The 27,614-nt window shown below is 33.5% G+C and overlaps 1 protein-coding gene across 1 annotated transcript; it reads left to right on the plus strand.

Annotated features, from left to right (window-relative positions):
• The first annotated feature begins 829 nt into the window (after positions 1-829).
• Positions 830-26,032, plus strand: LOC132549064 (ribosome quality control complex subunit NEMF-like). The gene is made up of 33 exons (XM_060212964.1): positions 830-914; positions 3,244-3,312; positions 3,607-3,709; positions 4,022-4,147; positions 4,920-5,065; positions 5,285-5,352; positions 5,756-5,845; positions 6,171-6,244; positions 6,700-6,767; positions 10,030-10,105; positions 10,662-10,724; positions 11,177-11,302; positions 12,017-12,177; positions 13,127-13,225; positions 13,503-13,566; positions 14,164-14,252; positions 16,883-16,986; positions 17,125-17,187; positions 17,340-17,510; positions 17,771-17,829; positions 18,013-18,365; positions 18,558-18,636; positions 19,029-19,072; positions 19,202-19,367; positions 20,052-20,129; positions 20,379-20,456; positions 20,638-20,812; positions 22,484-22,551; positions 22,951-23,001; positions 23,350-23,453; positions 24,173-24,216; positions 24,356-24,435; positions 24,995-26,032. The coding sequence occupies exons 1-33, from the start codon at positions 859-861 to the stop codon at positions 25,070-25,072; spliced, it is 3,273 nt and encodes a 1,090-aa protein (XP_060068947.1). The 5' UTR covers positions 830-858; the 3' UTR covers positions 25,073-26,032.
• Positions 26,033-27,614: the final 1,582 nt, after the last annotated feature.

Below are 27,614 nucleotides of genomic sequence, written 5' to 3' on the forward strand. Positions count from 1 at the left end.
GATTTTGGATCAACCCGAAATTAACAAACTTTGGTCAGGATCATGTCACGATCATTTCAAGTAAGTTTCAGCTCAATGTGACATGTAGATCTTGAGAAGAAGTTGAAAATGTTTACGATGGATGCCGCCGGACAAAAGGCGAACGCAATAGGTCATCAGACCCTTCAGTCAGTCATAATCGGGTCTCCTCTTAAACATAACATTTTCACAAATGTACGTCTGTGTATGCACACTTAGACGATTCACAAGATTTAGCAGAATCAGGGTAGATTAGTGCTGTTTTAACAATTCTAATGAATTTCTTTTGCATTAAAGCCATCATATGTTAAACATTATAAAGTTTTTACAAGTAAGAAGCAATGAAGATGTATTACATAAAACACTTATATCTGTTTTGGTCAAGCCAGACTGAAGTATGGTTTACAGGACTGGGTAGAATCAGGAGGATTATATGTTAAATTTAGGCATTAAATTGTTTTAGAGTAATTATTGTGGTGTTAAATGATCTTAGTTAAAATATTATAGTTTCATATTGGTAAAAAACGGTGTATGCGAGTTATTGGAGACTAGATCTTCTTATTTGCAGGTTTTGTTCGTAATAAACGGTAAAACCGATAAAAACGCCGATACAGAAATGTTACAAACGTCAGGATAATATCAATTATTTTGTAAATGGCGCGAAATATGCGTCAGTTATCCACGTGATCTAGATGTTTCTTGAAAGGACAGTTTTAGAGCGTTTGCTTAACACAGTCTGGTCTATTTTTGTAACCGGAAAGGTATTGTGAAACCAGCCTCATGACGTGAGAGGGTCTCGTCACAGTTTCCCAAGTAAACAGACTCAACATACAGTTCAAAATGAAGTCACGATTTAGTACTATCGACATAGCTGTCGGTATTAAAGAATTACAAAGGTTAGTATGTCATGAGGTTTTGTTGAATCGGGATTATGGTGAAAGACATTACACACTATTACCGTGATGTTAAATGTATTATCTAACCATTTTGATCGTTGTGCGTGATATATATCTTATCATTGTACAACCAGTCTGTTTCATCTGTAACTTAATCACTTACATATCCCATAACCTTGAACATTTTGACAACACAGAAGATATTATTTCTTTCAAAACGGATTTTATTGGCGAAACCTTCCAAACCAAGGCCAAAATACACCTCCTTACAAATTTATTATATTAAATATAATCACCGAACAAAACATGAAACATGAAAGTATTTCTCTGATGACATTTGTACAATGCATTACATTCGTCTTTGACTGTCGAAAAACATGAAAATATCGATGTTATCAACAGCTTAAAATGTTACTTGGTTTACACATGGAATCGTGGACAAAATTCTACCTGTCAATCATTTTCCTGGTAAGCAGTTATATTTAGTCCTTTAGTAGTCTCTCTATATATAGTTTCAAGTATAACATTTTTAGAAAATTCACCTTATTGAAAGGGTTCTGATCAAATCTTTTGAAACGTTTTTTTCTGTCATTGTTAATGAATAGAAGAGTCAGAGATTACCTGAAAAAAATAACATGTTTTTTCCATGTATTGTTTTATTTGAGTGAATATCAAAGTAGTCAAGATATTTTAAGGCAACCAAATTACATGTTTTTACCAATAATATCAAATGGTCAGACACTGTAGTTAGAAACATATAACGTAATGCAGGGATAGGGAACAAGGCCCAGTGGAAGCTTCTCTGCCTTAATCATCATTTTTGCTAGTTCACTGAGCAATCAGGGAGGTGAAAGTCCCCATTAATTGACCTTTCACTTCCATTCTGTAGGTAGTGTAGACAAAGCACTGACTGTCCTGACGTCGGCCATTTAACTGCTGCGCATGGATGTTAATGTTGCTTCCTGAAACTTTACTCATTAATGAATTCATGCAAAATATACATTGTAACGAATTCCTAAATTGGTGACATCACTATGTTTTATGGCGCTGCAATGTTGATGGACAGGTTGACGAGGGTTGCATAATCATATCTCAAATCTTATTTTTGTCATTATGGAAGGAAATACACAGTTAACATTGTACAATATGTTTGCATAAACACACTTGTGTGATATGTGTTTAGTTTTCATCATAACCAACTTGTGAAGTATTGTCATTTCTATCTCGGAGCCCTGCTACTTGTCTCTGATGACACAGTCAAGTTCTGTTCATGATAGTTGGTATTCCGAGAGTAATTTAATATATCTTTTCAGCAGTTTTATTGTGGTATAGTTGAATTTATAGCATATTTCTAGTGTTAATACAACATTCCATGCCTCTTTGAACCAAATTTTGGGAGATTTCTATGATTGAATACATCTTCTGACTTGTTACTTTCCTTTCCTTTCATATGCAGTGACATTAAGATTGATTTTTCAAAGGTGCAACCATGTAGTCTATATAGAAAGGGAAACTAAGTTGATGTAATAAATCCAGCAATCTGAATTCTAGTGTCCACCTGAATAATTTCAACAATAAATCATCAAAATAACAAATTCTCATAAAAGAATTACAGTAACCTGCCCCATCGTTGGGTTTATTTTTCTTTAAAATTAAAATCATGAAGACTGTTGAGGTGGACAGTAATTTTTTAATGGTGTAGACAATGATCTTTCTGGCAATATGAGGCTACACTATTCGAAATGGCAAAATGTTGATGTGACTTAATGCTAAGTGCTTATGAATCCAAAATGTTATTATGATGTAGGATGCGATACATTTCAACTATATCGGTGTCTATGAGGTCTGCATTGGGTAGGACATGAAGGAATTAAGGCATGGAATAAGAAATGGCATATTTTCAACAGTAAAATACTGAAAAGCCACAAAAACTGTAATGTGCATTGACTAGTGAATCTCTTTTTTTTTGTTACCAAATTAATAATGAATGAAAATGATAAAACATAAAAATTACATGTCCCACAGAAAATTACCCACCTTTTTAGGGCCATTGATTTAGAAATGGTTTTCTTTTTATTCGAGCTGAAAGTTGTATGCAATGTAAGGTGATATTTCAGTTGTAATTAGCTTAAACAAGGCAAGTTAACAATAATTTCTTTAGGTTTAGCTTTCCAAAGAGATATAGACAGTCTCATAAATTGCGCCTATATCAAAAAAAAATTTCTGTTGACTGGTTTTTATGATACACAAAAAAGATAGTTTGGTATATGTTTAACTGTATGTAAATATATACACAGATTTTACAGTTTGTGCTGACTTTATATTGTAGATTCTATGGAATGCGAGTGGTAAATGTGTATGATGTTGACAACAAAACCTACCTCATCAAATTAGGACGGTGAGTTGATGAAATCATGTTTTGTTAAGATCATTACATACAATATATTATATAATGCTTAGCTGCTATACAATAATTCTGTATTTAAGAAATATGAACTTTCCTCTCAATGATATACATTAATTTACTTTTAAAGTATGTAATTAGCATTACTTTGTCTCTTCTTTTTACATGTAATAGATAGCTAAACAAACCATTTAAATTCTTTATTTTAGCCAATGATAGGAAAGTTTAAATTAAATATCCAGTGAAATTTCTGTAAGAATCAGAACTACTCTTTCTTTGTGTTTGTAGGCCAGAGGAAAAGGCTGTTATACTTATAGAGTCTGGCATCAGAATTCACTGTACAGAATTTGATTGGCCGAAGAATATGGCTCCTTCAGGTTTCTCAATGAAGGTAAATGAACTGAAGTGTTCTTTATATAAGGACAAACATGGTAAAATCCTGTGTCTGAATTAATAGTTAGTTTGGTTTTTGTATCTCCATACCATAGAGTAACTAACATCTTGACTTGAGATAGTATCTTTATGTACATCAGTATGCCAAACTATTCAGTGAATTTTGTTTATGTAATCAGTACTTTTTGAAGGATTTTACTGATGAGTCCAGATCACCAATTCCAAATTTTGTTGAGTCTAGATACAAGGATATATAGCGTGTTCTCAAAGTTTGAATGAGTCCAATAACTCTGTTGTTTCATTTATTCAGCTAAGGAAGCATATCAAAGGTCGACGTTTGGAGTCTGTCACACAGCTTGGTGTCGACAGAATAGTTGATCTTCAGTTTGGGTCAAGTGATGCTGCGTACCATGTCATCCTGGAACTATATGATAGAGTAAGTGAACAAAATATAGTTACCAAATCTGTATCACATTTGCTGCCTTAGAACTTGGTGAAAACCCGCTTAATTGAGATCACCAAATTAAATGTGAAAACATTTTGTCCATAGTTTAACAAAAGGATCATATGTTTTTTACAAGACTGAATTGATAAAATAATTTGATCGGTTCATAAATCATAATGTTCTGTTTGGGATGAGTGTCATCTGTTTGGTTTTCATATTATTTTAAAAAATTTTGACAAAAACGGCAATTGAAAATTGTAGAAGAGCTTTTGAAAATGTCTTACTTGTGTTAAGCAAAAAGTGCAAATGATGTTTTGAATGATGCTTCCACAAGCTTGCAAACACAGTTTTGAAGTAGAAAATATCTGTACAACAAACATCAAACTTAAAAAAATGGTTTTATAGAAGTAGTGTGACAAAATAGTTATACTCTGTAATATTCATAGAACAGGAAATTACTACACCATATGATTGTTTATTCTCATTGATAGAGCAACATTATTCTAAATTTTCTAAAATAAATTTTAACTTGTTATTAAGGTTCTGAATAATCCAAGTAGACTGAATTGTAGGGTTGAAAAAACAAAACTGGATTTCTTACTTTATTTGCTCATCATTGGGGATAAGTTCTCACTCTGGGGAATGAGTAACAAAGTAGCAACTGAAAGATTTTGAATTACCAAGATAGAAGATAACCTGACGTTACTAGTATTTTGATTTTCAATGTTGACTCAATAATTTTCATTCCAATTTCTTTTTCAAGGGAAATGTTGTGCTGACTGATTATGACTATACAATCCTGAACATTTTGCGACCTCGTACTGACCAGAGCCAGGATGTGAGATTTGCAGTAAGAGAGAAGTACCCCATTGTGTCCACCAAAACACATGAGGTTCCTACAGATGAAAAGTGAGATACAGTTCTGATTATGGTATTATTTTGACATTTTAGTATTTACCAGAGTTAAGTGAAATAGCCTGTTTCCACTTCCAAAGTAAAGGTTCTACTAGTAGGAAAATTCAGTATCAGAGAAAGTAGATTATTTCTTATTTTGGACAGACTTGTTCCATATTTACATTTACATCATTTTGTTTTAAAAGACTTTTGAAATGTTTTTGTATATGAAAGGTTAATGGAACTACTTACTGCAGCAAAGGAGGGCGATTCCTTGAAGAAGGTTCTAGTGTCAAATCTAGGTAAAAAAAAATCCCACTTAAAAGTCATCTCATTTTAGAGTTAGAATTTAATTGGTTATGGTGACTGAAGTTTTACTTGTCTGGAGATTGAAACATTGAAAGTAGTGGAGAATCAGTATTATCTTTAATGTTTTATAAAAGTTTATGATTCAATGTGATATTAGAACACATCATAACCAGAAGATAATAAGTTATTAGAGATTCAAACAAGATCGATGTTTGATTTAAGATAAAGATTTGAATTTTATGTAATACTGTGTGGTATGAGTTATAAAAAAGAAACTTCATTACATTACTTATGTTGCTTTAAAACAATATAGTTTCCCATATAACAGGTACACCAGACTTCAGTTATGATGTATAGATTAATATGATTTTAGTCTCTTATATCTTGGTGTTTTAGACTATGGTCCTGCCATTGTTGAACACAGTTTGTTGGTGGCAGGTATTCCTGAGTATGCAAAGATTGGCAAGCACTTCAGTGTTAATGATGGTAACCTTTACAAATATAATGTCAATACTGTTCTAAAATAGTTTAAAGCTTGCTTTCATATATTGTAGTATTACTGTTTTCTGGTAGTTGTGAAATATGTCCTGTGAAAATGTTAAATTTTTGAGAATAGTTACTTACAAAGAAAAAACAAACTTCATATAGAGCATGGTCTTATAATTTCAATACAAAAACCAAGCTTCATATAGAATATGTTTCTTTTAATTTCAAACACCAACGTGAAAAATTGATCTGGTGAATCCCCCACCTCCCCCACCCCCCTTTCAATATAATCAAGTATACAGTGGTTTATTGAACTTTGTTTCAGACATGGGACAGTTGCACATTGCTGTTGAGGAAGCTGAGATGCTGTTTGATTTTTTACAGAGTGAACCATGCAAGGTGTGTGTAAATTCATGAAAAATGATTTTGATTGATTCTACATATTGGAATATGATAGTCGCAGTTAAATTACAAATCAAACTTCATTTTACAGCATCCTGAGGAATTTCTTTTCAATTGAAGTTTTGAACTTGACAATATGTCACAATCTTAATATTCATATCTTAATATGGATTAAACACCCACCTACAGGTAACGCTTGAATATGTTGTGATTAATTAACCTCCTCATATATAATCTTAATATTGAGACGTAACTAATAATATTTTGAAATGAAATTCTTGAAGTGTAAGCTGGTACCATACACATTTTACTGTTTTATTGGTGTTAGAAATTAAGTAAACATATCGTATAAAGAAAACTAATGTCAGTGCCAGTTATCCTCCTCTTCTGACACATATTATTTGGTGCCCAACTTACATCCCTAATTCTACCTTCATTGATTCTATCTGTAGGGTGTGATTGTGCAGAAGAAAGAGAAGAGGGTTACAGTGAAGGAAGGGGACAATCAAGATCTACTCACGTAGGTATCTGCTGTGTTTATACTGATTATAAGTGTAAGTATCAGTTGTGTTTATACTGATTATAAGTGTAAGTATCAGCTGTGTTTATACAGATTATTAGTGTAAGTATCAGCTGTGTTTATACTGATTATTAGTGTAAGTATCTGCTGTGTTTATACTGATTATAAGTGTAAGTATCAGTTGTGTTTATACTGATTATAAGTGTAAGTATTAGCTGTGTTTATACTGATTATTAGTGTAAGTATCAGCTGTGTTTATACTGATTATAAGTGTAGGTATCAGCTGTGTTTATACTGATTATAAGTGGAAGTATCAGCTGTGTTTATACTGATTATTAGTGTAAGTATTAGCTGTGTTTATACGGATTATAAGTGGAAGTATCAGCTGTGTTTATACTGATTATAAGTGGAAGTATCAGCTGTGTTTATACGGATTATAAGTGTAAGTATCAGCTGTGTTTATACTGATTATAAGTGTAAGTATCAGCTGTGTTTATACTGATTATAAGTGGAAGTATCAGCTGTGTTTATGCTGATTATTAGTGTAAGTATCAGCTGTGTTTATACTGATTATAAGTGTAAGTATCTGCTGTGTTTATACTGATTATAAGTGGAAGTATCAGCTGTGTTTATACTGATTATAAGTGGAAGTATCAGCTGTGTTTATGCTGATTATTAGTGTAAGTATCAGCTGTGTTTATACTGATTATAAGTGGAAGTATCAGCTGTGTTTATACTGATTATAAGTGTAAGTATCAGCTGTGTTTATACTGATTATTAGTGTAAGTATCGGCTGTGTTTAAACTGATTATTAGTGTAAGTATTAGCTGTGTTTATACGGATTATTAGTGTAAGTATCAGCTGTGTTTATACTGATTATAAGTGGAAGTATCAGCTGTGTTTATATTGATTATTAGTGTAAGTATCAGCTGTGTTTATACTGATTATTAGTGTAAGTATTAGCTGTGTTTATACGGATTATAAGTGGAAGTATCAGCTGTGTTTATACTGATTATTAGTGTAAGTATCAGCTGTGTTTATACTGATTATTAGTGTAAGTATCAGCTGTGTTTATACTGATTATTAGTGTAAGTATTAGCTGTGTTTATACGGATTATAAGTGGAAGTATCAGCTGTGTTTATACTGATTATTAGTGTAAGTATCAGCTGTGTTTATACTGATTATTAGTGTAAGTATTAGCTGTGTTTATACTGATTATTTGTGTAAGTATCAGCTGTGTTTATACTGATTATTAGTGTAAGTATCAGCTGTGTTTATACGGATTATAAGTGGAAGTATCAGCTGTGTTTATACTGATTATAAGTGGAAGTATCAGCTGTGTTTATACGGATTATAAGTGGAAGTATCAGCTGTGTTTATACTGATTATAAGTGGAAGTATCAGCTGTGTTTATACGGATTATTTTAATGTAAGTATCAGCTGTGTTTATACTGATTATAAGTGTAAGTATTAGCAGTGTTTATACTGATTATTAGTGTAAGTATCAGCTGTGTTTATACTGATTATTTTAATGTAAGTATCAGCTGTGTTTATACTGATTATAAGTGTAAGTATCAGCTGTGTTTATACTGATTATAAGTGTAAGTATCAGCTGTGTTTATACTGATTATAAGTGTAAGTATCAGCTGTGTTTATACGGATTATAAGTGGAAGTATCAGCTGTGTTTATACTGATTATAAGTGTAAGTATCAGCTGTGTTTATACTGATTATAAGTGTAGGTATCAGCTGTGTTTATACGGATTATAAGTGGAAGTATCAGCTGTGTTTATACTGATTATAAGTGTAAGTATCAGCTGTGTTTATACTGATTATAAGTGTAGGTATCAGCTGTGTTTATACGGATTATAAGTGGAAGTATCAGCTGTGTTTATACTGATTATAAGTGTAAGTATCAGCTGTGTTTATACAGGTTATTAGTGTAAGTATCAGCTTTGTTTATACTGATTATAAGTGTAAGTATCAGCTGTGTTTATACTGATTATTAGTGTAAGTATTAGCTGTGTTTATACGGATTATTAGTGTAAGTATCAGTTGTGTATATACTGATTATAAGAGTAAGTATCAGCTGTGTTTATACTGATTATTAGTGTAAGCATTAGCTGTGTTTATACAGGTTATTAGTGTAAGTATCAGCTGTGTTTATACTGATTATTAGTGTAAGCATTAGCTGTGTTTATACAGGTTATTAGTGTAAGTATTAGCTGTGTTTATACAGGTTATTAGTGTAAGTATCAGCTGTGTTTATACTGATTATAAGTGTAAGTATCAGCTGTGTTTATACTGATTATTAGTGTAAGTATCAGCTGTGTTTATACGGATTATTAGTGTAAGTATTAGCTGTGTTTATACGGATTATTAGTGTAAGTATCAGCTGTGTTTATACGGATTATTAGTGTAAGTATTAGCTGTGTTTATACGGATTATTAGTGTAAGTATCAGTTGTGTATATACTAACAAGTCTTGTTATAAAACAGCATCATAAAAATTAACTCTTTTGTCAAGAACTTGGGTCGATTTAAAACATTTTGTTTTTCCATTTAAGAGATGACGTTTGTCCACATTTCATTTAGTTCATTAGGGAAGATATTTTGAAGCCACAAATTTCATACATCTATCACCACAGAGTCTTTGTGAAAAAAGAGGACTGTGAAGGTCATCAGGGATTGTTAAAAGTTCTAAATATGGAAGAATTACGGAAATCATTTAAAGGAAGATGTATGATATTTTATATTGTTAAACTGTAAACTGTTTTAGGTAGGGAATGGGGATGATTGAATGTTGTTACACCAGAAGTGAGTTAGCCTATGGGTTACAATTCTACTATTAATGTAAAAGAGTAGAATAAAAACATGGTATATTGAAAGGATCAGGTATTTTTTCTTCTGACATCCATCTGAAGACTATTATGTGAGGTAGCTCTTTGGTTCGGTTTGGCAAGTGTGAGTTGCTGAATAATTTGATATCCATTTAAGTGAAGGTATTGTTTAATATCAATATCCCTAATCAAAGTCAACTGTAAATTAGATATTGAAATTAGATGCAAGCTTTTCTGGTTTCCCTAGAAAGGTCTAATTTCAAGTTTGATGGACACAATTTACCAGCAGTCAAGGTATAAACCTCTTTACAGAGAGTGAAATTAGCTGAATTCAAACTGCAGTGTTCATATCCTAATATAGGTACATTGAAGCTTTATACAAACCTAATTTCATTGATTAAATTATATTGTTCTCTGCTACAGGTATGAAGAATTCCACCCAATGCTGTTCAAGCAGTACGAACATAAACCAGTTTGTGAATTGGCAAATTTCAACAAGGTAATTACTGAACTTGTAACATTATAGAAAGGTGAAAACTAAAATGTTTACTAGGTAATAACTGAACCTGTAAAATTATAGAAAGGTAAAAGGATAAAAATCAGGTAATAATTGAACTTATAAAATTATAAAAAGCTGGATGTTAACACAATACCAAGGTAATTACTGAACTTGTGAAATATAGAAAGGTGAAAATTAACACCTTCACAAGGTAATTACTGAACTTGTAAAATTATATAAAGGTGAATGTTAAAACAATACCGAGGTAAATTACTGAACATTTAAAATTTGGTAAAAATTGTAAAAGTAATGATCAACAGTATCAAAACTTTGATATTGATGTCAGTTGGGAACCCTTTTAGATAAATTAAAAGTTCAAGTTTTTGGCTTGTTAAAAGATTGATATAATATGTGTATACTTACAAGGGAGTTATAAGTTCATTTGATAATCTGTTTAGAGCACTTCATATAATTACGTTCATTTGTTTATTGTAATGCCTTTGGGGAGGACTTGTGTATTTAACATATATGTTTTGTTTTTTTCATTTTTTTACAGGCAGTAGATGAATTCTTCTCAAAGTTAGAGAGTCAGAAACTGGATATGAAAAGTTTGCAACAGGTAGAGTGATGAATTTACCATGGCAAATACATTGTAAATTTGTCAAAATCTGTATTAAAAGGGTTTGTCAATGATGTAATATACTTGAATATCAAATACTGAAGTCATATGACATTAGAACTATTGCCCTTAAAACAGTAATGTTATGAAGCTTTACTACTGTCACGTCATTGGACATATACTGTTATTGTAATCTGCAATATCTGTCCTGATTAAAAGTGATGTTTAGTTTTTATGCCTAAACCTGTAGACAATGTTCTTACCAATAATGAAACCAGAACCTTTCTTGGTTGTTAATTTATTTTGTATGTCATATTTACTACATGATGAGGATTATTGTAGTAAACGTTATGGTGTCCATCTTTTTTTAAATGTCAGCTTTATTTATTGACTTATCTGACTACATCTTCAATGGTAACCGTGTGTAAAATAAATCATATGTTCTGTTACAGGAAAAAGCAGCTTTGAAGAAGCTTGATAATGTTAAGAAGGATCATGAAAAGAGAATTGATAACCTTCAGAGAGAACAGGAAACTGACATCAGTAAGGGCCAGCTCATCGAAATGAACCTAGAGCTGGTATGTATCTCCCTTAAAATCTTTAAGGCTATTCCAGTAAAACATCTATCCCACCCTATGACTCCAGGTTTTGTTTCGAGTTATTCCAGTCAAACATTTATCCCACCCAAGTGACCAGGTTTCCATTCAGGCTACCAATCGTAGAATTTAATCTGCAATAATTTTGCTTAGAAGTAAAGGACACCAAACCATAGACAGAAATATTTTACTGTACATGTACATATTTCAATGTTATCTTATTTTAGGCGTTTTACACTGAATACATTGCACTAAAATATGATTGAATGAATTGCAGATTCTGTATGTTGTTTGTTTGTTTGTTGATGTGCGAATTCGCCATTTCATTAACTGCTCAAAGTGATAAAGTGCTAAAATTTCATTGCAACAATTAAGTATGTTTAGAGTATTTTGGAGTCCTGGGGTCAAGAAGATGTTTTGCTGGAATAGTTGTAAGAGGTTCTTTTTGCCAAACATGTAACAGGATTGTGAAAAAAAGAGCAAATAAAGAAGGCACCATAACCACTTTGAAGTTTCATTTCAAGGAATTTCTCTCATGGAATCTTTCTTTCAGATACTTCATAAGTTATCTTGAGAAAGAATACGGTTACATAAAATAAAAATAGGTTATATGTAATGTTCTTGAAAATGAAGAGAGGATAAAGTCAAAACCATTGTCATAGGAAATGTTGCAAGATTTGATTTGAATGTTGACAGGTTGACAAAGCCATCACCATTGTAAGGAGTGCAATCGCCAATCAGATAGATTGGGCAGAGATCAATAACCTGGTTAAAGAGGCACAGTCGAAAGGGGATCCGGTTGCCAGGACGATCAAAACTCTGAAACTTGACACCAACCACATGACAATGTTGTTGAGGTAAAATTAAGAAGATATCATGTTTGATATAAAATTGACAACTATTGTAGAATGTTCTGTCTTGTTTTCTCATTTAAAGTCTCGATATATACCTCTTGCTGTGTATTCACCTGGCTTATCTTGATTGATCAGTTTCTTTGTTTCATATTTTTAGTCCAACATCAATAGATCGGCTATTCAAATCGCCTGATGTCTGTTGTCTGTCAGTCTGTCCATCCGTAAACAACTTTTGTTATTGCTATTTCTTGAGAAGTACTGGATGGATCTCTCTTAAATTTCATATGTAGGTTCCCTGTAGTCCCTAGTTGTGCCCATTTGATGTTGGTACTAATCAGAAAAATAAAATGGCCTGCAGGTGGCCATCTTGGATTTTGACTTTGAAAGATTGTTATCACTGTTTCTTGAAATACTGCATAGATCTTTCTGAAATTTCATGTATAGGTTCCTCTTTGTTCCTAGTTGTGCCTGGTTGAGTTTGGGATTAAAAAGAAAATGGCTTGCAGGCAGTTATCTTGGAATATGCCAAGTAAAGTTTGTTGTTCTTATTTCTTAAGAATACTGTATGGATTTTTCTCCAATTTCATATATATTTTCCCTTTGGTCTTTACTTGAGTCGGTTTGATTTTGGATTTGATAAGAAAAGAACAAAAGGACTTGCAGTTACAGGTTCCACAAGTACTGGGCTGTGACATGCAAACCATTGAAACTGTCTTCATTGGCCTTTAACTGATTAAAGTTACGTAGTGTACATATGTCTTTAGGTACTTTAGGTCTCTATAGTCTTTACCTCAAAGTCATATAAAACAACTATCAGGTTGTAACATTAACCTATGTCCCCACCATAATTATGTTCTGAGGTCAGATACGTCTGCCCTATTGTCAATTGATCTGTCCGCATGGCTGGAACATTCTATTAATTCCCTGTGTGACAACCTGCTTATATTTACAGTGACCCTTATGCAGACAGTGATGAAGAAGACAGTGATTGTCTCAGACCCCAGAAGATTGACATTGACCTCTCTGTCAGTGCTTACGCCAACTCGCGCAAGTAAGTTCTCCAAAACATGTATATGAGTATGCATTGGAGTGTAAGGTATTCAAACAGCTTTCTGTAAAATCAAGGATGACTAATGATACAAGCTCTGTTGTGTTGGGGGATACTGAAATCTTTCCAAGAGGTCATTAAATATATAAAATGCTCTGGGTACTTTAGTATTTTTACATGTTATATTATGTTTAAGGAAAGTGCTAGTATACACTAAATTTGTCATTATTGCAGCTATAACAAACTTCTAATCAGAGATAATTATATTGCTAACCTACAGGTTTTTTGTCAAGAAAAAACAGGCAGCTAAAAAGGAACAGAAAACCATTGATGCCTCAGCAAAGGTGAGTTTAAGTTATTGAAGCAGCAACCACAGAGCAAAGTCCTCTCTCCCTGAATGATAAATATGTACAAGTAAAACTTGTGACAAATTACAGGTACAGGTTAAACCTGTGATAGATGACATGTACAGATAAAACCTGTGATAGATGACATGTACAGGTAAAACATTTGATAGATAACATGTACAGGAAAAACCTGTGATAGATGAAATGCACAAGTAAAACCTGTGATAGATGACATGTACAGGTAAAACATTTGATAGATAACATGTACAGGTAAAACCTGTGATAGATGAAATGTACAGGTAAAACCTGTGATAGATGACATGTACAGGTAAAACATTTGATAGATAACATGTACAGGTAAAACCTGTGATAGATGAAATGTACAGGTAAAACCTGTGATAGATGACATGTACAAGTAAAACCTTTGATTAATAACATGTAAAAGTAAAACATTTGATAGATAACATGTACAGGTAAAATCTGTGATAGATAACATGTATAGGTAATAACCTTCTTTTCTTGTACCTTTTACATAAAGATATTTAGGTAGCAAAAAGCTTCCTTTAATTATGAACCATTTGTGTTTTACCTCAGGCTCTAAAATCTGCAGAGAAAAAGACGAAAGAGACCCTGAAAGAAGTAGCAACAGCAGCCTCCATCAACAAGACAAGGAAAACCTACTGGTAATACTCTATGTGAAGGAGTTACTGAGTATATGTCACTGCAGAGAATCAGGGGTGTGAGTCAGTGTAGGGATGATTCTGTGTTAGAAGAAAATTATTGGGGATATATGATATATGTACTTTGAGAGAATCAGGAGGGTGAGTAAATGTAGGGATAGCTCTGTGTTAAGGAGTTACTTACTGATCCTTTTTTTTTTCATTTTAAAGAGCAATGAATGTGAGTCAATGTAGGGATTGCTCTGTATGAGTTATTTACTGAGGCCTTTTGTCATGTTAAAGATTCATTAGTGCGAGTCAGTATATGGATTGTTCTGTGTGAGTTATTTGCTGAGGCTCTGTGTTATTTTAAAGAGTCATTAGTGTGAGTCAATATAGGGATGGCACTGTGTGAGTTATTTACTGAGGCTCTGTGTTATTTTAAAGAGTCATTAGTGTGAGTCAATATAGGGATGGCACTGTGTGAGTTATTTACTGAGGCTCTGTGTTATTTTAAAGAGTCATTAGTGCAAGTCAATATAGGGATGGCACTTTGTGAGTTATTTACTGAGGCTCTGTGTTATTTTAAAGAGTCATTAGTGTGAGTCAATATAGGGATGGCACTGTGTGAGTTATTTACTGAGGCTCTGTGTTATTTTAAAGAGTCATTAGTGTGAGTCAATATAGGGATGGCACTGTGTGAGTTATTTACTGAGGCTCTGTGTTATTTTAAAGAGTCATTAGTGCAAGTCAATATAGGGACGGCACTGTGTGAGTTATTTACTGAGGCTCTGTGTTATTTTAAAGAGTCATTAGTGCAAGTCAATATAGGGATGGCACTTTGTGAGTTATTTACTGAGGCTCTGTGTTATTTTAAAGAGTCATTAGTGTGAGTCAATATAGGGATGGCACTGTGTGAGTTATTTACTGAGGCTCTGTGTTATTTTAAAGAGTCATTAGTGCAAGTCAATATAGGGATGGCACTTTGTGAGTTATTTACTGAGGCTCTGTGTTATTTTAAAGAGTCATTAGTGCAAGTCAATATAGGGATGGCACTTTGTGAGTTATTTACTGAGGCTCTGTGTTATTTTAAAGAGTCATTAGTGTGAGTCAATATAGGGATGGCACTGTGTGAGTTATTTACTGAGGCTCTGTGTTATTTTAAAGAGTCATTAGTGTGAGTCAATATAGGGATGGCACTGTGTGAGTTATTTACTGAGGCTCTGTGTTATTTTAAAGAGTCATTAGTGTGAGTCAATATAGGGATGGCACTGTGTGAGTTATTTACTGAGGCTCTGTGTTATTTTAAAGAGTCATTAGTGCTAGTCAATATATGGATTGTTCTGTGTGAGTTATTTACTGAGGCTCTGTGTTATTTTAAAGAGTCATTAGTGTGAGTCAATATAGGGATGGCACTGTGTGAGTTATTTACTGAGGCTCTGTGTTATTTTAAAGAGTCATTAGTGTGAGTCAATATAGGGATGGCACTGTGTGAGTTATTTACTGAGGCTCTGTGTTATTTTAAAGAGTCATTAGTGTGAGTCAATATATGGATTGTTCTGTGTGAGTTATTTACTGAGGCTCTGTGTTATTTTAAAGAGTCATTAGTGTGAGTCAATATAGGGATGGCACTGTGTGAGTTATTTACTGAGGCTCTGTGTTATTTTAAAGAGTCATTAGTGTGAGTCAATATAGGGATGGCACTGTGTGAGTTATTTACTGAGGCTCTGTGTTATTTTAAAGAGTCATTAGTGTGAGTCAATATAGGGATGGCACTGTGTGAGTTATTTACTGAGGCTCTGTGTTATTTTAAAGAGTCATTAGTGTGAGTCAATATAGGGATGGCACTGTGTGAGTTATTTACTGAGGCTCTGTGTTATTTTAAAGAGTCATTAGTGTGAGTCAATATAGGGATGGCACTATGTGAGTTATTTACTGAGGTTCTGTGTTATTTTAAAGATTCATTAGTGCTAGTCAGTATATGGATTGTTCTGTGTGAGTTATTTACTGAGGTTCTGTGTTATTTTAAAGAGTCATTAGTGTGAGTCAATATAGGGATGGCACTGTGTGAGTTATTTACTGAGGCTCTGTGTTATTTTAAAGAGTCATTAGTGTGAGTCAATATAGGGATGGCACTGTGTGAGTTATTTACTGAGGCTCTGTGTTATTTTAAAGAGTCATTAGTGTGAGTCAATATAGGGATGGCACTGTGTGAGTTATTTACTGAGGCTCTGTGTTATTTTAAAGAGTCATTAGTGTGAGTCAATATAGGGATGGCACTGTGTGAGTTATTTACTGAGGTTCTGTGTTATTTTAAAGAGTCATTAGTGTGAGTCAATATAGGGATGGCACTTTGTGAGTTACTTACTGAGGCTCTGTGTTATTTCAAAGAGTCATTAGTGTGATTCAGTGAATGGATGGCAAGACAAAGTGTTTTGCATAATTTTAGTATTAATAAATTTCTTTGGGGACATGCCTCATTCAATTAAATCATAAGATATATCTATTTGTGCGTGGGAAAAGAGGTATAAGGTACATCTGTGGTTCCAAATAATAGTTTAATTGTTAGATAATAAATTAAAGGATTACTGGTTATGCAATTTAATATGAAAGATATTCAAATTGATAAAAAATACAATAAAATGTATTTTCAGGTTTGAGAAGTTCCTGTGGTTCATCACTTCTGAAAACTTCTTGGTGATAGGAGGACGAGACCAACAACAGAATGAGATGATCGTGAAGCGTTACCTCAAATCAGGTAGGTCGAAAAGATTGTAGAAATATCAATTAATTTTTTTGATGAAACTGCAAAATTCCTTTTTTATGATTTTGATGTGTTACTTCAGAAGAGTTTTACTGAAAAAGGTTTAAAGTGTAGTATTTTTCATGTTTTCAGGAGATCTGTATGTCCATGCTGACCTCCATGGAGCCAGTAGTTGTGTGATTAAAAACTCCACAGGTCAGTATATATTTCTTTATTGATGCTTGCAAAATGAATCAGCTTTCTTCAGTTTTATGTTATATGTAAATCTTTCAGAAATATGTTTGTTTCATAAATGAACACCATTCAGACATTATTTGTGACTTAAATCTGCTTTTTATGGTTAACAGGTAATCCTGTGCCTCCAAAATCTCTGAACGAGGCAGGAAGTATGGCCATTTGTAATAGTGCAGCATGGGATGCTAAAGTTGTGACTAGTGCATGGTGGGTGTATCATGATCAAGTGTCCAAAACAGCACCCTCTGGGGAGTACCTCACCACTGGAAGTTTTATGATCAGAGGTAGGTGATCATTCTTATATCTTAGGTGTAAGATTTCTGGTGATTTCTGGTAATACTATTGTGTAAAGGTTAGCAATTACAAATAAAAACATATACAAAAATCTCTTTAAAATTATTTCTGTTTGTTAATGATCAAGTGTTTATACATTACTTTAAGTGTTTGATTACAAACATGTGAATTTAAATTCTGCTCGATGCAACTGCTTTAAAAAAGATCAAAATTATGTTAAAGTTTATTTCATGATTTTTTAATATTCCAGGAAAAAAGAACTATCTGCCACCATCGTTTCTTGTGTATGGATTTGGGTTTCTTTTCAAGGTGAGAAAACTATAAACACTGTATGGCCCATGTTTTATTCTGATCAATTACAGTAAGTCAGGTTGTATGTGACTTGAAATATCAATATTTTGATAATACCTGTAAATTAGCTTTTACTGAATGTTGATTTTAAAATTGTTTGACAATCATATTTCATGATTATCTTATTTTGCCTTTTTTTAGCTTGAGGATGACTCCATTCTCCGCCATAAAGGAGAGAGAAAAATCCGAACAACAGAAGAGGATGAAATGTCTATTGTAACAGAGAGTGATGTGACCACAGACATTGCCAGTATGGTAGATATGAGTGATGACAGCAGTGATGAAGACGATAATTCACAAACTGGAGGTGAGGAGCAGCAACAGACATTAGAGACACTACAGGAACAGGAAGAGGAAACTGAGGAACAACACATGCCAATAGTGGAGGTCAAAGTTGAAGAGGTGAAAGAGCAAGTGACAGAGGAGGAGAAAGAAGAGGAATCATCAATATTTCCTGACACAGAAATAAATTTGCAGCACATTAAGGGAGATAAGTGAGTTTAGCTAGAATAGTCATGTTTGTTTTCAATTATGATATAATTTAAAATGAAATGTTCAGATTGTATTGGATTTGGAAACAGTGTCGTGATTTGTGTAATAAATAAACAAAAACTAAAGTTTCAAAATCATAACTCAGTTTTGATTCTTAATTCCCAAAAACATAATTTGATATGTATACATTTCAGGTATGAATTACAGAGAGGAAGAAGTAACACCAGTGATAGCATTGAGACTGTTGAAATATCTGTAGAGGAGGAAAAAAAGGTACTTATATGACATTCTCCTATTGAATTAAGCAAATTTGTTGGTACCCATGACCCAGATTTATTCAAAGGAACACATCCTGGATTACTTTAATAGCTGTCACTGTTAAGAGTCTCAAAATATGCTTTAAATTGCAAGTTTAACATGGAACTAGGTCATTCTTTCTAGTCAGTACTTGAATTCAGAACTTGTTTCACCATGTTATTTGTATCATCAACATTACCAGTCACTTTGTGTTGTCAATACTTCTAGTTAGAAGTTAGTTAGTCATCACATTATTTTGTGTAGTCATTATTTCTTTAGAAATTTCAATTGTATTTGATAAGCCCAGCTATATATCAACAGTTTTCTACAATGCTGATTAATCATATGCTTGCTCTTTCTTGTTGTAGCCTGTGAAACCCACAGTTGTACGACTATCAGCTAAGCAAAGAAGGTAACTTGTTATCTATACATCATAAATATTGCACAGCATATGTAATATTATGAAAGTCATTTGATGATCTACTTAGTTAAAAACATGATTTCTGTTCAAATTATATTAAAAGAGTGTTCATACCATTAGGGATCTGAAGAAGGCAAAGAAAACTACACAACACCTCCAGCTAGACGAGGAGGATAGTGTGTCTTGGCTCAGTCAAGGTCACAAAGAAGATCAAGGGCATCCGGAGGAGCAACAGAAACAACAAATCATTCAGGAAAGGTTGTCTCACACAAAAGATGAACACGAGGTACATAACATATCTGAAGAAAAACCTTACAGATTTCAGAAATGTTTCTTATTACAAGTTAAAAGTTCAAACAACAACTTCACTTTAGATTTTTAACACAGCAATGCCAATTTTTTTACATCGTTTTATGTGTTTACTCTGGATATATCTGCACAAGTACATTTGGATTCACACTTGCTGGTAAGAGATTTCCATGCCATACCCAAAAGTGGTGACTGGGGGATTCCTTGTCATAACAGTTTTCTGATGTGACATCAAAAGAGTGGTGACTGGGGGATTCCTTGTCATAACAGTTTTCTGATGTGACATCAAAAGAGTGGTGACTGGGGGATTCCTTGTCATAACAGTTTTCTGATGTGATATCAAAAGAGTGGTGACTGGGGGATTCCCTGTCATAACAGTTTTCTGATGTGACATCAAAAGAGTAGTGACTGGGGGATTCCTTGTCATAACAGTTTTCTGATGACATCAAAAGAATAATTGAATATGGTTTAAGATCACTCTGTGATATAAAGTTTTGTAAATAAATGTGTTAATGTGTCAGTGAAGATTTAAAGATTATAAAACAAATTAAGGTCACCTCTCTGATGATTGGCCAAAGATCCCTCTTGTTTTGTGATATTACAGTATGTGTGTTCTTTGTGTTTTATATGATGACAGTTGTATGCTTCTGTTGAAATGTAGGATTCAGATTCAAAACCGCAGCAACATGAAAACAAACAGATTCGGGAACAGCAGGCACAGGCTAAACGTGGACAGAAGGTGAGTGAGGTCTAAACCAGAGTTTATATGTAATAGTTATGTAATTCATTATCTGGATCCATTTTGACGACTTATAATTAATATACATATGAGGCATACTATTTCCATAGGGACCAATGTGTATTGTATTGTAAGATACATGATATACAGTGGGTGTATCTAGATGCATAATTCTGGATTTACCTATAACTTGAAGTATTTGATGCTTGATCATGTAAATATGGGTTTAACCCATTTCCCTGCTTGCAGAGTAAACTGAAGAAGATGAAAGGAAAGTATGCCGATCAGGATGAAGAGGAGAGACAGCAAAAAATGGATATGTTAGGAGTAAGAAATTAATTTTACGATCAGGGTGTTGAAGTGAGATTCTAACAGAAAAAGGAATGTTATACAGGAAATTAAAACAATTGTTTACAATTTTCAATCTCCAGTATAAATCCAGGAAACATTCATATAAGTTAACACAGCTATTGAAGCAATGGATAATATGATTATTTTATGTCCATAGTCTGCTGGTTCTAAAAAAGATGACAAAAAGAAAAAGGGGAAGAAAGGAAGAGGAGGTGAGTCAGATCATACACGACCACAAAGTGCCAAACAACAGTTACAGCAACAGAAGAAGAAAGGCCTGCCAAGAGGTGTGGACGTCATTCTACAACCCACCGCAGACCTCATCTTGACAGGTATGTTGTACTAAGACATTAACAAAAAGTACATCCAATCAACTTCTAGGACATCAATATTTATTTTCTAATCATTTGTAGGATGGGTCTACTTTTTGTAGGATGGGTCTACTTTTTGTAGGATAGGTCAACCTTTTGTAGAATAGGTCTACCTTTTCGAGAGTATGTCTATCTTTTGTAGAATGGGACTGCATTTGGTTATCAGTAAAGATGTAGATGTAAAACATTTGTCAAAATAAAACAAATTGTGTTTTATTTTCCAGAAAATTGATTTGATTAATGGCTTTAAAAACTGACAGCTTAACAATGAACCAGGTAGTTATGAATGTCTCTGGTCAATCAATAATGATTGATAGTTTTGCCATGATCAAGGTATTTGTGAATGTCCGTGGTCAGGCAATGAAAATTGATGGTTATACAGTGATCAAGGTATTTGTGAATGTCAAGATTACAAGTTTTACAATGAACCAGGTATTTGTTGATGTCCTTCAGGTTTTACAATGAACCAGGTATTTGTGGATGTCCTTCAGTTTTACACTGAACCAGGTATTTGTTGATGTCCTTCAGGTTTTACACTTAACCAGGTATTTGTTGATGTCCTTCAGGTTTTACACTTAACCAGGTATTTGTTGATGTCCTTCAGTTTTACACTGAACCAGGTATTTGTTGATGTCCTTCAGGTTTTACACTTAACCAGGTATTTGTTGATGTCCTTCAGGTTTTACACTTAACCAGGTATTTGTTGATGTCCTTCAGTTTTACACTGAACCAGGTATTTGTTGATGTCCTTCAGGTTTTACACTTAACCAGGTATTTGTTGATGTCCTTCAGTTTTACACTGAACCAGGTATTTGTTGATGTCCTTCAGTTTTACACTGAACCAGGTATTTGTTGATGTCCTTCAGGTTTTACACTTAACCAGGTATTTGTTGATGTCCTTCAGGTTTTACACTTAACCAGGTATTTGTTGATGTCCTTCAGGTTTTACAATGAACCAGGTATTTGTTGATGTCCTTCAGTTTTACACTGAACCAGGTATTTGTTGATGTCCTTCAAGTTTTACAATGAACCAGGTATTTGTTGATGTCCTTCAAGTTTTACACTGAACCAGGTATTTGTTGATGTCCTTCAAGTTTTACAGTGAACCAGGTATTTGTTGATGTCCTTCAAGTTTTACAATGAACCAGGTATTTGTTGATGTCCTTCAAGTTTTACAATGAACCAGGTATTTGTTGATGTCCTTCAAGTTTTACAATGAACCAGGTATTTGTTGATGTCCTTCAAGTTTTACAATGAACCAGGTATTTGTTGATGTCCTTCAAGTTTTACAATGAACCAGGTATTTGTTGATGTCCTTCAGGTTTTACAATGAACCAGGTATTTGTTGATGTCCTTCAGGTTTTACAATGAACCAGGTATTTGTGGATGGCAAGATCACAAGGATTACATTTTGTACATGTATATACATTGTTATCCAATATACGAATTCTAACAAACATTTCCAAGATTTCAGTTCACTCTAAAAATGTTTCCTGTTAGGTATTTGATCTTTTGATATCTTTAATGACTGCAGATAAAGTGAAATTGAAACCCCTGTGAAAATTGCCAATGATAAGTTAGTCTATGGTTTCCATCAGTTGATATTAGATTATATACTGTTCTATTTTCTAGATACTACTGGAATAACAGCAGATAGAAAAATGGATCAAGAGAATGAGGAAATGGTTGGAACTAGTCAGGTAACCCATATGCTTTCTAAATATACAGATTGTTATATGCAGTTCATAACTAGGTTTTTATCCAAGAGTCAACACCAAAAAGAGATAGAAGTCAAATTACTGCAATGTTTGTACATGAAGAACATTGAGACTACTGTAACTTACACTTAAAAGATAGACTTATAGTACCACAGAACCTATTTACATATTTATATTTTGTTGTTTGTATATGGATAGTGTTACCACATCAAAAATCTCTCATGTAGGAAATTATGAACAGATGACCGATACAGTTTTGAGCAGAATTCTTTTTATTTTAAATATGGAAAAAGAGAAAAAAAAAATTCATTAAGATATTAATATTAATATATATGTGTATATATCATATCTTTTTTATATTGTTGTGTTTCTATTATGTAGGAGGATAAAACTGATGACAAGGGAGAGGATGAGACAACACACACTGCAGATGTAAGTCATCAGAATGGCTTACCATAATAATTTCTAACCTCTTAAATTTCCTCCCTCTGTCTTGACTACATCCTACCTAGCAACATGAGCCATTTTTTTGTACAACAGTAACAGTTATTCCTTTGATATTCAAATAAATAGAAATAGATTTGACAGGATTCAAAAATATATTTCAGTGCTAATAGGAAGGAGTAATGAAAAATATACTTCCCTTGCTGGGTTCAAACTAACACTTCTCCTTCATCCTTCAGAAATTTTTACCCTCTCTATGTAGTGATATATATAATTTTCTGCTTGAGGACAGTGTTTACTCAAGTAGTAACCAGTGTGTCATGCTATTGTTTACAGGATCTACAGATGTTGGACTCACTAACAGGAATTCCAGTTACAGAGGATGAACTTCTGTATGCCATTCCCGTGTGTGCACCGTACAACTGTCTTACCAACTACAAGTACGTACTATAACCATGTACAACATATTCCTCGGTCTGAACACTGGGTTTTATATTCCGTAAACTTAAACAAGCAGAGGTACCTATTTTCTGTGGTAAACTTGAGTATATTAAATTCATTGAATTGAGCTAATGAAATGTTCAAATTCTCTTATGGACACTACTGGTAGCTTTAAGTTCGCTTATACATCAGGTATTCAAGTGTCTTACACAAGTCTCTGTTTCCTATGATATAATTTTAGTGAGCTTTTGGTTAGCTGAAAGAAAACTTTGTTTTCACTTTCCAAAGTCACAGATGTATTAAGAACATATAGTCAAGATTCAGTTAAACACAGTGTGTACTTTAACACCCACTATGTTTGCCAGAAACTTCAGTTAATCTTTAAAGTTTTTGGCCAAAATTACATGGAAACATCTCTTGAGACTGAAACAAAATCTAAAATGATGACTTTTTCACATCATTTCCCTTTCTTTTTATAATATCACATTGCCTGTGATGCTACAGATTTGTGAAAATGGAAAGCTTCTGTAAATTTTAACAACACTAGAGTAGAAAGTCTCTATGTAAAACCAGTATTTATACAGATAACAAGGTTATAATATGTTAAAATAAATTCCACATGCTTTGGTTTGACCATTTGAATGAAGCAAAACATTTCACTTAACAGGCTTTACATAACTTTGTCTTCAAACATATAAATCAAACTTGTTGTTTGCAGATACAAAGTTAAACTTACACCAGGTTCCACAAAAAGAGGGAAAGGTAAGTCATTATTGATTTCCATAAGAAAAGAATACATATAGAGTATTTGTAATTGTTTGAAAGGTTTGAGTGAAAAGTTTTAGTTGAAATGATTTAACACACAATTTCTTATAGAGTTTATTTTATCATTTCTTAACAGCTGCAAAGACAGCTTTGAATATGTTTCTACACGACAAAGCAGCAACGAGTCGAGAGAAGGATCTAATGAGAATATTAAAGGTGAGGACAGAAAACCTGGAATCATTTGTTATTTTAAAAGATGTAAATATTTCTAATCTATTTTCTAAGAAGAGTATGTAACCTTTTTGTGAGAAAAATACAAAGATATTTGATGTAATTTTAAAGTCTATAGATTGATGGGTTCTGGTGTTTTAGTAGTCCCCTACTAGTTCTACTGGAGGGGACTATTTCATTTATTCTCCACACGTCTGTTTAATTCCCTCCGGTAATAACTCTTATAGTACTAGAGGGGGTCATTCTAGAGCATACCTTATCTTAACATGCCAGGTTTTGTGTGTGAATACTTAAAGTGTTGGCGTTCCACTGATTCTATATGTAAAACTGACTCTCCTCAGTTGCAGGAGAATCTGGCATAAACCTTTGTATTTCTTTTTCCTTTTCTTTTTCAATTGCCAAGGCTTATATGCAAGTAGCTGGTGCCATTGCGGGACATATAGTAAGACATATTTCATACTGATGTATGGTTGGAGATGATGGAGCTAGTATTGCCTGCAGTGCTTGCATTCCATTTTGATATATTGTGCATTTTGCTTTACAGGATGTTGACCAGAGTCGAAACATTCCAGGAAAGGTTAAAGTATCTGCTCCGAATCTTCACAGAAACAAGAAGAAGTGACAAGTCAATGGAGTTTCTCCATACAGCTTGACAACTTTGCTTTACACACGAAATACATCATTAAGATTGGGCTGTAACAACTGTAACATAACCAATGGCTGTTTAAAACATGCCTTTCTGAAAGTTAGCCTCGTTCTACTTGTAATTTCTTTACAGGGTTAATCTGATTGAATGTTCATGATGTTTTCAAAATAGTGACACTTATATATAGATCACAAAGATCTGGGATATTAATGGAGTGAAGTTGAACAAATGTATTGCATTGTAAATACATATTAGACATTTGTTACCAGAGACATATTATGACACCACTCTGACCAGGAACAGTAATTTTCCATAAATGAAGAAAGTCTAGTCAATAGACTTTTGTCTGGTTGGGTTACAACACATACCTGAGAAATAGAATATAAACTAGTTGTATAATAACAACAGAGGTGAAGAGTGGTGAACACAGAGATATTTTACAGTGATGGACCCGATCTGCTGATGGATTGTTCACATACTTATCCAAGGTCATTAGAGTGCTAAGTATAAATGAAAAGTGAGTTTAATGAACATTGAAAACTAACAGGGTTATCATGATTGAAAATCAACAAATACTAATTAATATTGTTAATGCTAGTCAATTAAAGATTTAAATTTTGAGACCAGGAATATTGAAGTACTGCCATGTTTTGGCCTTAGCCAGTACACATACTGATTATGACTTAAGACAAGGATTCCAAAATTTTGAGACCAGGAATATTGAAGTACTGCCATGTTTTGCCTTTGCCTGTACATATACTGATTATGACTTACCGGTAAGACAAGGATTCCAAAATTTTGAGACCAGGAATATTGAAGTACTGCCATGTTTTGGCCTTTGCCTGTATATCTACTGTTATGACTTAAGATGAGGTTTACCAAGGCTGTGATAGAGTTAAATTTGTATCATAATAAATAAAGAAACATTGATCCTAGGCAATGTGTTTTCTTGTATATTGTCTTTGAAAGTATTTGACATTGAAATTGTGAACTTTTCAGGGAAACCATTCATCCATTCCTGACCCGAAATAACAATTAAGATTAGGGAAGTTACTGTATTTCTTTTTCATGTAAGGGTCACAACAATTTGACCCAGAGTTATTGTACATCACTCATGCATTCTGGGATAGAGAAAATTAACAGGTTCAGTATAAGTTAAGTTTTATTAATAAAAAATGTCTACCAGTTTTGCCTGCACAGTGGGCTTCATCAGGACACCTTAACTGTTGTCATGTGATTACATAACGCTTATTTTTCATGACCTTTAGTAACATTCCGTCACAGGTATCTTTATGTTGTAGATTAGAAAATTAAGAACTTTAAATCACAAAGGGTGACCATAATTTACCTTATGTCTAGTATAGCTGTGTAAGGTAAGTGATTTACCTTATGTCTAGTATAGCCGTGTAAGGTAAGTGATTTACCTTATGTCTAGTATAGCCGTGTAAGGTAAGTGATTTACCTTATGTCTAGTATAGCCGTGTAAGGTAAGTGATTTACCTTATGTCTAGTATGGCTGTGTAAGGTAAGTGATTTACCTTATGTCTAGTATGGCTGTGTAAGGTAAGTAATTATTTAAATTAATACAACATATATATATACATGCATATATTGTTGTAGTGTGTTGTCTTTCAAAATGTTCATTGAGGTACACGATGGATGTGGATGTCAATTGGTAACATGTGTTTTATAGCCCACTTCTGTTACTGTCCTGTTGTTGGTTGGTACTTTGTCCTCACTATCTGACAGTTCTTAATCCTTCTTCAGTTCTTCAAGTAATAGATCTAGTACCGACCTGAGGTTCACAATAGCCAGCACAACTCTGCAAGGTCAACTTCAGCTTACATTAATCCAAATTTATCTGTTTTACCTGTTTCTTGGTTATTACCTCAAAAGTGCACTTCTTTGGTTTCTTGGTGTTCAATTAAGTGCAGACTTTGAAAATTGAAGATTTCACTGTAGTGTATCCTGCACAGTGTCATCATGCCTCCTCAGGTTTCTGATGCTCAAGTATGTTTTCCCACATCTGATGCAAGATATTCTCAGCTTCTTTTCTTACTTGGTAATCAATGTGTTGTCTGTTTCATCCCTGCCATTGAGATATTGTATTCAGACCTTATGACTGTGTTCTTAGTATGTGAATCCAACTCTCTTCAACTTAGTGATAGTGATGGATATTGCTGACATCTGACATGTAACTTTGATGTCTTCAATATTTCGATTAGGCAACTTAAAATGTCCTGCCACTGGTTTGCTGATGGTGACATACGAGTGTATTAATGGTTGTAATGTTTGTCAGACATACTGAATACCACATCAGTAGTGTTACTCGTGAATTGTTTTGATTCCTTATGTACATATAGTTGACAGATTTTACCAAACGATCTGCAGCCTGACAGTTGTGGCAGATGTCACTTTTTCTGGCTTCCTTTTCCTTATGCCATATCATTGTGATGCCTCAACCTACTAGCAATATACTTCAAAGCATTTACATTTTCAAAATCTGAGAAATTTGTCT

This window comes from Ylistrum balloti, unplaced genomic scaffold (genome assembly GCF_031769215.1).
Source record: "Ylistrum balloti isolate Yb309-2 unplaced genomic scaffold, AGI_CSIRO_Ybal_v1 Utg370042, whole genome shotgun sequence".
Classification (NCBI taxonomy): domain Eukaryota; kingdom Metazoa; phylum Mollusca; class Bivalvia; order Pectinida; family Pectinidae; genus Ylistrum; species Ylistrum balloti.